Raw genomic sequence first — 11,810 nt, 5'->3', positions numbered from 1 at the left:
ATATTAGGAAAGAAAGACCCATATGGCAGAGCAGGTGGGGCTCAAAGTTTGTGGGTAGGTAGGACCTAGGGTACCCTGTTGTAATACAAAGGAGATTCAAAAGGGAATGAAACAGATGAACACTGATAACCGATTTTTTGATCGAACAAATCACTCTTTCGAACGATTGAGCACATGAAAATGATCCCTGGAAAGGATTGTTACACTAGAAAGACTAAAAACTAAGATTAATCTATGCTTACACCTACTCCTAGATAAAACATATGTAATTTCAGGTGTTGATTTTACGAAAAAAAAGGTCCTTCCTACTTCAGATCTCTTATTTATATTGAACAGTTTCATAATCGATCAATCACATGTTCTCTCAGCAGCAGTTGTAACTTCCTCTCTGACCAATCATAACCGCCCACACTAGGATTTTATAGACCGAGCATATCTGTCTTCGTTATAATATAGACAATTGCCTTGGCCTAGCCTGGCCTGGCCTAGGTGAACCGACCAACCTGCTCTAGTCCTTTTTGACTAGTGTCGTTTCGGGCCCAGATTTTGCTGGTCCAGCTTCTTGACCAAAATAAAGTACAAACAGTAACCTATTTTTGAATACCTAAAAGGCTAAAAGAACCCCGTCTACTCTCCACTACTTCCTCTTCCTCCCCATCTCCGGCTCCCTTCCCCTTCTACGGGGGAAGGAGGGAAGATGAGAACCCAAGACCTCTTCTCTTGATAGGGTGTGCTGTTACAGTCCACACTTCTACCAACTGCACTAGGCAATTGTTCTCTTGACCGATAATTAATATGGATCATATATAGATTTTCTGATATCCGTCTCTATCTACAGGTACTGAAGCTCCACTAGGCTAAACAGGTGAAGGGGAGAGTGAAAGGAAAACTGCACTCCATGTCTAACTCTTACTGCTTAGGTTTGATTTGCTGTTCTTGTTCCAATTTCCATATTCATTTAGCAAATCAAGGCCAGCTCAACAACAGTCCAAGACTAGCCCAGTGCCAAAGGTAGTGGCTTCAAGCTTGCCAGATTGTTTATTGGGCGCAAACAAGTAGGAGCAAGTAGATGTCAGACTTAAGCACCTGAGGTTGGAAGAACCAAGGCTATATTTAAAAACTGAACGTGAAATCAATCTCCATTCACTTTGGTTTGGGTTGCTGCGTAGTAGTATTTGAGGTCAGTTGTGGCTTTTACCTTTAGCTGGCCAATTGGGAGTTAGAGAGAATTAGAGGCATAAAGCCTTTGACGCTTATCAAACCATTTAATGATGGTTTCATTGGGTGGTATTATACCAACATTATCAAATCATGGGGGCACTTGGAATTTCTGAAGATCTATTTCTTCTGTTTAAACATGAAAAAGAAAAGACAGCAACTTTTCTTAACAGCTCCATCCATAGGGCACCTCTGGACAGCGGCGCAACTCATTATGCCATGTGACAGGTCAGATGAGGCTCAAATTTTTGTGGCTATGTAGACCTTAGAATCCCCTATTCACATATGTCAAGTTTCAACTCTTATGATGTTGCCTAATTGTGAAATAAACATTGAAAATTAGGGCTACCAAGAGAAGCACCCAAGCTAAGCCTAACAAGATGGTTCATGGCAATACAAGGGATGGTGTATATGAATTTGTGCCTGAAATTTGAGTAGCAAATCCACACCAACGGTCAGAATTCCTACATCACCCTTCCATGTGGCACAACTGGGCTGACCACGTATGGATACCTTGTCAACATACCCATCTATAAAACCATTTGCCAGAAGAAATACATAAAACTGCAGAAAATATCAATATTGGGACCAAAGCAGGTTCAACTGGAGAATAAGAGAAAACATACATTACAAAACTACAAAAGATCTCAACCAGAATAACACTGATATGTTATGTACAAAAGAAATCCATATTTGATCCTACTCCTGTAGAAATTATTTGTTCCATATTGCCTCCAGATGGTATTATACACATAATTTTATAGAAATATAGTATTGCCTACTATAGTAGGTTTTAGGTATATATGAAGTAATCTGAGTGGACCATCCTTATTAGCTGCTCCTACAATATTTGTGTCTAGACATTTTCCACTCAGAAAAAAGGGAAACTCTTAAGTCGCTTTGCCTTTACACAATCTGATTGGATCCACCCAATTTTTTGATTAATGTTATCATATACAATCAACTGTCCACGCAATGAAATATCTGCAAGATCAGATTTGATGGATGTTGTTTGTCAGACAAGTAGAAAGAATCGCTAAAAGAATTGACATTGTGCTTGGAATAAAGAACCAAAGAAGACAGCATTGAATTGAATCTAGTTTTCAGGAAATTTAAGGTTCAGTAAAAGGTACAGGGAATAATAAGCATAAGACATGAAAATGTTCCAACAGGCTATGAAGGGAGCACAACCCACCTCCTAGTATAATTGTGGACCCATCATGTACCTCACTTCCATCAAGGACTCCCAAGCACACATTGCCTTTATCCTGCAGCAAGCCTCATGTATTGGCAAATCAATAAGAGTCTTAAGTGACTAAACAAGAATTTTTGCAAGATTGGATCTTAGGGAAATTTAAAAATATGATAGATTAGGGGAATTCTTACACTTATGACTAAGTATCCCTCAGGGGGAATCGACAGCTTCGTGGAGACAATCCACCATCCACTCCCAAATTGAAGGTTTAAGGGCTTGAAGAACCGCTTCACATCCTTAACAGATCTGCAGACAGGCAATTATTTCAGATCATGCCACCATAGATGGCTTCAAGCAAATTTATATTCAAGATGGCAATGAAGAAGCATGTTCAAACTAATCAAATTCAACTGGGTCATTGATATTGACACGATTAGATAGTTTATAATTATGTAAAGACATAAATGACAAAGGATAATAATGGGATAACCCCCCATTCAAAGGATTAGGACAAAAGTAGGGTTGTGAAATTAAGGTCGTAATTTGGAGAAAGAGGTTTTCAGAGCTTCAGTGGAAAAATAATGAGCATAGTCGGGTTGAGACATTGATAAAAATTAAAGATGTCTAAATCACAGGAGAGAATAATCGTAGAAATTAAAAGGAACAGATAGAAGCTTAGAAATGAGGTTCCCAGAGGAATCTATTTATGAAGCTCAGAATCTACCATGCTAAGGAATCCACCTTTAACAATAAGTACTTTTTCTCAACTTAAATTCTATCCTTTTTAAGTGAATATGAATACATAATTTACAAGGGAGAGATTAGCCGTGCAAGGCTCTCTTCATCCTATGAGACTCTAGTTTGGACATCCACCCTAAACATATTCTGTAAGAGCTGAACTGGAATCAAGCCTATGTGGAAAATTTCCTCATGCAGACTGATACCCCCCAGCAATATTCTGGTCATAAGTCTCCCTAGATCAACTCAGGATCTTCAAATCTTTATCTCATGGGAAAGATAACTCGATAACCTTTGAGCTTCCAAGAGACAATAGAATAAATTGATAGATTTTTAACCAAATAACACTTGATTCTTGTTATCAAAAAAGTAAAATAAAAATAAATCAAATTAAGACTGATTAAAATTGACAGACCAAAAGAGTACTAAATTAGAGAAATTAAAAATTGACAAAATAAGTAACCAATTTATGAGTGGAACTCATAAGTTACTGCTGTACATCCATAAATTAACCCCTCAACATACAGATATGAGTGTTTTTGTGGACACATCCGTATACATACTTTATTTTGATGGGTGTACTTACTGTTTTCAGGTGTTTATATGCATAAGTGGCCATTTTTTTTTTGGATGATATGATATGGTAATCAGTTGCTATGTATAGCAATTTTTTCATATGTTGTGCAAAGGGACTTCAGATGTTTGTTTTTCCTTCCCAGGCATCTGTTTTTCTTTTTATTTCTTAATCTTTGATGCTTGGTTTTGATGAAACACAGGAATATACATACGGAGTCTCTACAACAATCACTAAAGCACACATTTCAAATTCTATCTGTACAAGTTACAGCTTCAACATATCATTACAGTATCATGGTCTCCTTGGATGATTCTAGCTGAGATGGTCGTATGTAAATGACAAATCAGCAAGCTTGCAAACAACTGATATCATCTAGCACCAACAGGACACAAAAATTAACCATTGTTTTTTATTTTTTTATTTTTTTAATATTTGGACATCTTACCTGATTTGGAACTTTGGCCGCCAGCATATTGGCAATGTTGAATCTGATTCATCTCGAATGAGTCCGTCAGTGGAAAAATCTTTAAACTGCATTGAACAGATTTCTTCAATAGGTAAAACTCGTTAAAATTTAAATTGATTTGTGAGATAAAGAAGTGCTAATAATAATGCTTACAGATGCAACTAGACCGGAATATGCTTCTTTTGTGAAATATGTATAGGAACTGCCACTGTCAAAAGCTATTCGGGCTATGCTGTTGTCTGGTCCACCTAAACTGAGTTGTGCACTTCCATAACTTATTTTCACTATTTCACTATGATAGAAGTTTCTGAAAGATAGAGCAGAAGAAAAGAATTATAAGCAAAGTTTGAATATATATAAAGTCATCAGAAAAAAATGAACATTAGAAATTTAAATATTCATATTATAAGAAAAGAAAACATGATCTTGTTCAGTAATCAAAAGTAAGTGACTCCTTTCAATGCATAGATGCATTGGTGACAGATCCTAGGGGATCTGCACTTCAGGATCGATTCTGGAGGGCAACCAGATCAAAATCAGGTTGTGTAAGACCAAAGTAGGGTAGACTAATAAGACTTTAAGGTAGTTGATTGAGTTGGTAATGGTGGTGAGGCTTTGAAGGGAAGAAGAAAGAAGATGTATTGAAGGTGGAAGGTGAAGGGTCAGGTTATGGAATATGAAGGGTTGCTGATGGAATGGAGGTAAGATGGTAGATGGATAGTGGAAAGGTGCATTCCAGAGTCCCACTGGTTGCCAACCGTTGGAGTAACACCGAGGTCAAGATCGAAGGAGTCCCACCTTGATCCCGCTTGAGTATCGCAAACCTTCTTGCATCTCAGAAGGAAAAACTCTCACAAAAGGAGTAGTCATATTTCAGATTTTTCTAGGATGATTGAGAGCTCACCATGATTTCAAATAGATGGAGGAGGCTGAGCCTCAATTGATTAGATCCTAGTCCGCATTTGCAATTCCCAAACAAAGGGAGGAATTTTAAAGGTTGGATACATGTACTACTAAAACATTAAATGGACTTTTGGAATTCCCAAGACGGGGGGGGGGGGGGGGGGGGGCTTCCAAAGACTAACCACTTCTAGGAAAAACACAAATAAAGAGGCCTTGGGAAGTTGAAGAGTGTTACAAATTGGGGTGAAACAAACAAAGTGTTTCAAACAGTTGAATGCAACTTGAACAAAAGAATATAAGTTGGGAATGGTCTCTCTCTCTTTTTTTTGGATGGGGGGGGGGGGCAGGATGTTACAAATTGGGGTGAAATGGTCAGCATAGGTGAATTTTGACAGTGTAAGTAGAGAGCATATTAGTAGTGATGTGGATTTGCATTATTTTTCTTCTAATTGCAACAAACATCTTCAGAACTGGAAAATTAAAGTAAAATTTAAGAAACCTATACTCACATGGAAGGTCTGTTTAGCATTGGGACCCATGTCATACCCCATCGAGGTACAAAGTCATCCCCCAAAAACATATATCCACCACCATCAACATCACTTCTTATACAATGGCCTACCACATTATGGATGATCCCTTGACTTGCCAATTGAGAAGGTAGGCTAATCTTAGCTCTGCCAAGTCCAAGTATTCCATCAGTATCCGCAGGAGAGGCTGAAAGTTGGCCTTGTTGATCATATGCACACCTAAAAATGAACAATTTGGAACAAATGCATGAAAATGAATTTTTTCCTTGCAAAATAGTTGAACTCAATTAAAAGAAAAAAAACAAAAGCCAACCGAAAACAGCAAGCAAACCATACCCAAAAACAAAATTTGACTGCATTTCTGTGCCATTTGCGATCATAAGCTGCAGCTCGTCCTTAGCAAGAACACCCATTGAGGAACTACGATCTGCATATTCTATCTCATAGTCACATTGTTGGCAAGATTCACACTGTTCATGATTCTGACTAGTTTGAACTTCTGTGCATAATGAATCCTGGTGAGGCACTATATTCCCTTTAGCAGGCTTGTAATACGGATGTGGTCCCTAGATAAACAATTCCCATCAGAATGATTGATAATGAAATCTAAATATGGTACATTTATCCAGGGAATTATGCATCTAATTTCAAGATTCCAAGGCCCTAGAAAACACCAATGAGTTGCTGTCTTTTCCCTCATTGGTCCAATTGGTTACATGAGTCCCACATGGTTTTTATATTCTCTTTTATATTCAAGAATCCCTTGGAGTTCTCATTTATTATTAACTTTTTCCAAATCAAAGTTGCATCCCATCACAATTCTTTAAGCTGGTCCAATTGGTTACATGAGTCCCACATGGTTTTTATATTCTCTTTTATATTCAAGAATCCCTTGGAGTTCTCATTTATTATTAACTTTTCCAAATCAAAGTTGCATCCCATCACAATTCTTTAAGCCTATGATTTTGGTATCAATTCAAAGGTTATTCAGTTTCATTGCAACAACCCAGGAACTTGTGAATGACTTGGGAAAGTTATGACCAAAATATTGGCAAACTATTCTATTTCCTCAAGATCAGCTAGGATTAAGAAAGTCACATGTTAAGTCTTAAAACATGTGGTGAGATATGAACATCTTTCTTAAAGTTATTTACTGTATGAAATCCTGGTTTTCCTCTTGGAGAAACTCTCTTGGTCGCACAGGACTGTCTATGGGTTTCTCAAAGTTCTTTTTTTTGATAAATAGTTTCTTGAGGTTCTTTTAGTTCTACTAGGTCTTCCTTTTATTTTAGATGCAGGAAAAGTTCAGTAACCGTCATTGATCAAACATTCTTCTAGACTTTCTCTCAACTTATCCTTTAAAAATTAAAATCTAAATCTTTCTTTAGAACAATTTCACCCAAACTCAATCCCTAACCTACACAAGAAACCAACTTTTCACCACCCTACAAAAACCCTAATCTTTGTTTCCTGAATTAAATAATTGAATCCTAAATTCTTGAAACCCTAAAACATGTATCACTATATATTAGCTTTAACCACATAGAAAAATCTATGGCAAGTTTTTCTATATTAAGCCCATTATCATTAACTGACCTTAACTTATCCCTCTTTCTCAAAATTTCAAGCCTCTATATTTCAGAAATTTTGTCAGTCCCAACTCAGTCAGTTTTCTCTGATGATTAATAAATGGGAGAATCAGTGACTTTGTGGAATACCTTTTATTTGTTTTTATTAAATGGCTTAATTTGTGTAAGGGTGCAGCATGGGGATATGATCTTAGCTGGTTAAGCAAGGGAAAATGTGAGAGTGAACCTGAGCTTAAAGGAGTTATGTGGAATGATATGATTAAAGGCATAGACCAAGTTTTAAGAAACTATTCAGGAGAAAGAGACAGGTGTAAGCCTTAGTACGCACAGCACACAACAATCAACCTTTCGGTCCTCCACCCCCCCCCCCACCCCCACTCTTTCTATCTCTCCTTTCTTTCCTCCTACAGAAAATTTCACTCGGGGGCATCTCCCAGTGGCCATTCTATGGGAGATTGCCTTTTAAAGTTGGAACAAAAGGGGTCCAAATAGAATCTAGAGAGCTCTTGCTTCAATGGGAATTTTTTGACAATGGAGGCATAGAAGAGAATACAAATGGAAGACTCATTTAAGAATGGGCAGTGGTCATACAGGTGTTGCACACATGCATACACCAAGGAGAGAGCAAGTGTAAATGCATTATGAAAGCAATAAGTTCAAGGCACTAAAAAGAGGAAACAAGTTACAGTCTGAGTTTTCTTTTTTCATTTTTAAGAAAAAGTACTTCATTAGGGCTTCAACATAGAATACTTTATGAGATTTAAAATTGTACAAGAAACAAAAAAGGAAAAATTTGCTGAAATGCAATACAAAAAGTTGGAAAACAATTTTAATTTCAAATTTCACGATGTTGTTTGCCGAAAAAAATTGTGGTATCTTGATCATTAATAAACATGGCACCATGGAGGGCTCCATCCCCATCATATTGCTGGATTTCTTTCTCTCACCCAACATTCCTGAATATGCTTCCTTGTTGTGTCCAACCAAAAAGAAAATGAAAAGATAAATCATAAAAAAATATAAAAATAAAATTTTGCAAAAAAGATTTATGGAGAAGAATAATTTTCTAGGAAAATATTTTATGTTGAAACAATCGGAGCCTTAGAGAATGACTCATACCAGGACAATATTTTGAACTACCACAGGCTAGTGTACCTTGGCGCAGCTAACGCACGGGGCATCACATTGTATCCATGTCAAGTCACTCCCAGTATCCATGTCCAGATAGTAAGGTCTTGGTGGATTTCCAACAAGTACTAACGCGTAATACAGCCTGCAGTAAGTATATGAGATGAAGCATTAGTATCAATAAATCACATCATCTGTGCCAGATACCTTTGAATGGGATAACAATGGCAACAGAGCTGCATCCACAGAGTTCTGAAAGAAATAGATAATGCATAAAATAAAAGAGCTGTTTTAACTATAAAATGTAATGCTAAAAGGTTCATTTTCCAGCATTTTTTTTGGGGTTGGGGGGTGGGATGGAGGGGGAAGCAGTGCTTGACTTTTCTTGAGTTACTATATCATAAACTTTGGGGGCGGGCCTCAGCACACCAATAGGGTTGCTCCATTGTGACCTAGTGGTCATGGATTAGAGTCGGGAAACACCCTCTCCGTGAAGGGGGGGGTAAGGCTGCGTACATTATGACCCTTCCCAGACCCTGCAGTGGCGGGAGTCTCGTGCACTGGGTAAGCCCTTTTACTATATCATAACAACTTTCTCTGCTAATTATCAAGCTTAAGGAATGCATTCTACAGAATCAGAATGAACAGACAAAAGGAAGGATCCAAGGATATGAGCAAAAGTTCCTCTCTACTACTTCTTCTTAAACACAATACTTGCAGAACCACACTCTATTAAGAGCCTCCTGTGTTATATATATAGAATACATGTAGTGATGCAGTAGCACTTAACTGGTTGGACCAGCATGACAGAGTTTAGAAACTCAAATCCATACAGAGCTGCTGTCCAACCTGGATTTTTGGTCGACTAAGGATTGGAAGTAGTTTATTTATTTTTATGTCTTTCATTGGCAAAGTAGGATACATAGGAATAGACTAGCTATTTTGAACTCTATTTAGAGTTGGACTATGAAATAATTTTACATTAAAATTAGGATTCTTTTGATTTTTGTTTATTTAAGCATTGTAACGCAACAATGGAGTCAGTGAATTGAATAGAAAATATTGGGTTTTTTCTCGATGTGAGTGTATTCTTGAGACTCATCTCAGAATTCTTCCCTTCTCCTAACTGGCACTCTACCATGTTGCAGTTTTGCAACCATAAAGAAAATCATGACTATTGTTTATAATGAGGACACAAGAGATCAATGAAGAATTTTGCCTAAAAGTTTCAAGGCGGTCGCTATCTGACAGACTCTCTTTTATACTGGCTTGTATTGGCCTTAATTTCTTGTTTCAGTTGATAAAAACTGCAACTAATCGCTACCTCTTGAAAATTACATTTTTTTTATTTTTCATCCACGGTGGCAATTAATGGATATTCACACTTCACATGGAAGTTCCACCGAGATCCTCCAGACATCAAGATCTTATTGAATTAACAGCCAAATAGATTATTCTTTTCATACTCCATCCTAAGTTTGTACTCTGCAGTATCATGTTCATGTATTGCAGTTCCAATCACATACATTTTTCTGTTTTATAGCTTGTAACTGTTAAACAGGAAAGAATGGAGATCTACAACATATATTATAGACATATTCAAGCATCAAATCTAGAGAAAATAAGTTGGGAAAAATATGGGCTCGGAGGATCAGCTCCATGATTAAGAATCCTATGGTTTTCAACAATCATCAATTTATATTTTGCCCAAAATTTATATAAGGGAGTTCCAGTTGAACGGATGCCTATATTGCCAAAAGTCAATTATTTAATTTGCTTATTGCTTTTCTTAACTACAGAAAGTCACTTTTGATGATAGCAGTACCAAGTTTACTTTCATCAGGTATCATTCCCTACTGATTCTGAACAGAAGGTGGCTTTCTCAAATAATAGTGCGATTACGAGGCTAAAAGCAATACTCTCCGATTAAGTGTGAATTGTTGCCTCCCCCCAACCCCCCAACCCCCCCAAATAAAATAAAAAATTTGTCTCCATGAGCCAGTTTCTGAACAATTCAAACTCTCCTATAGGAAGTCATCCAAAAATAACAAAATCTGGAACCTTACTTGTAAACCCTCTGTTATAAGAAAAAGGAAAAAACTACCAACATCACTACTCATTGCAGCATTAAGAAAAATACCAGCAGCATTCAGAAAAATACCAGATTATACCATTTGAAAGATACACGTACCCATCTGGATACATATTCCCCCTGATAGGAAAAATGGTGGATGGATCAACCGATGCGACAGAAGAAGAAAGTAATTTGTTACTTTGCTGCTGTTTCAATCTAGCACCGATCATGAGCAGTGTATCCTCTGCATCTCTCTGCACAAATCTCCCCAATTTAAGCTCAACATCTCGGTGAAACAAATGCCGGACACTCTTTTTAGGATACAAAGTGAAGAGAAAAGAGTTGACTTTCCGATCATCTTGGCGACCTCGAAGTTCGAGAAAGGTATCCGAATAAACAGAACTCCACAAGAAGCACGCTAACAGAGTGATACCCAGAAAACCCAAAACTATTCTAGGTATGGAAAAGAGTGCTCTTCTTCTGAAACCGAAGAAATTGCGTTCAGGGTCAGGTGGAGATCGAGAGGGGAGATACTGTAGTTGCTGTTGTTGTTGTTGTTGATGTTGAAACTGGGGTTGTTGCTGAAGTATTGAGGAAGGAGAATCAGACAAGGTAAAAGCAGTAATGGTTTTACCTTTAGATGGGTCATCTGCAGGTGGGAGAGTGATTATGACAAACCCCGTTAGCTGGGGAGGATCCATGACCCTCTCAATGAATCGTTTGTGGCGGCTGGAGATAAGGGACAGAAGAGAAAAGTAAAAGGAAACGAGGTGAGGAGAGTGAAGTGTCTCCTTCCTCTTCCCTGCTTTACCTTAAAAATATCAGAGAGAATCAGTAACTGATGAAGAACAGCAGAAAGAGATTCATTCACCAGAAGAAGAAGAGGAACGGACTTGAACAATTGTCAAACTGAGAAACAGAGAAAGCGTGTGAAAAGAGTGGGGAATGAACTGAGGGAGAGAAGAACTTGGAAAATTTGAAGAGATAGGGAGTGGGCCCAGCAACGACTGAGTCAGGAGCCATTTGGTACTATTTGATTGGCTACTTCTAGTCAAGTTTTTTTTAGATAAAAGCTACTTCTAGTCAAATGAGAAGCTCGACCGGTACAGAAAGTAGGAATCATTCCAAACAAGTCAATCATGAGTGGAGAAAAAGCATAAAAGGGTATTTTAGTATATTCACTTCTCTAATTATTTATCTTCCGTGCTGCTTAAGTTAAGGTTTTTGCTCGTTTAATCTGGTGAGTGCGATGTGGACAGGCCTTAAAAAAGAGTGGCCCTTGATGCATAGTGATCTATGCCGTTGGATCAGTGGGGTCCATGACTGGTCCCACATCTATCAGAACATAAAACCCCTCCGATTCAGTTGCTAGCAAAATTCCATATTGGATAA

General features: G+C 37.7%; 1 protein-coding gene across 2 annotated transcripts; it reads right to left on the bottom strand.

Annotated features, from left to right (window-relative positions):
* Positions 1–1,773: 1,773 nt before the first annotated feature.
* Positions 1,774–11,251, bottom strand: LOC122665066 (aspartyl protease APCB1). Of its 2 annotated transcripts, XM_043861123.1 has the most exons (10): positions 10,959–11,251; positions 10,536–10,922; positions 8,372–8,489; positions 5,964–6,193; positions 5,607–5,846; positions 4,348–4,501; positions 4,174–4,259; positions 2,605–2,719; positions 2,414–2,486; positions 1,774–2,202 (listed from the first exon to the last, which is right to left on the bottom strand). In XM_043861123.1, exons 1-10 carry the CDS (start codon positions 11,117–11,119, stop codon positions 2,090–2,092), a joined length of 1,677 nt encoding a protein of 558 aa, XP_043717058.1. In that variant the 5' UTR covers positions 11,120–11,251; the 3' UTR covers positions 1,774–2,089. The 2 variants fall into 2 exon arrangements, with proteins under 2 accessions (XP_043717058.1, XP_043717057.1); XM_043861122.1 differs by having other exon boundaries at positions 10,536–11,251.
* Positions 11,252–11,810: the final 559 nt, after the last annotated feature.

This window comes from Telopea speciosissima, chromosome 6, assembly GCF_018873765.1.
Source record: "Telopea speciosissima isolate NSW1024214 ecotype Mountain lineage chromosome 6, Tspe_v1, whole genome shotgun sequence".
Classification (NCBI taxonomy): Eukaryota; Viridiplantae; Streptophyta; class Magnoliopsida; order Proteales; family Proteaceae; genus Telopea; species Telopea speciosissima.
The sequence above is the reverse complement of the archived record's forward strand: the minus strand, read 5'-3'. Positions and strand labels throughout refer to the sequence as shown.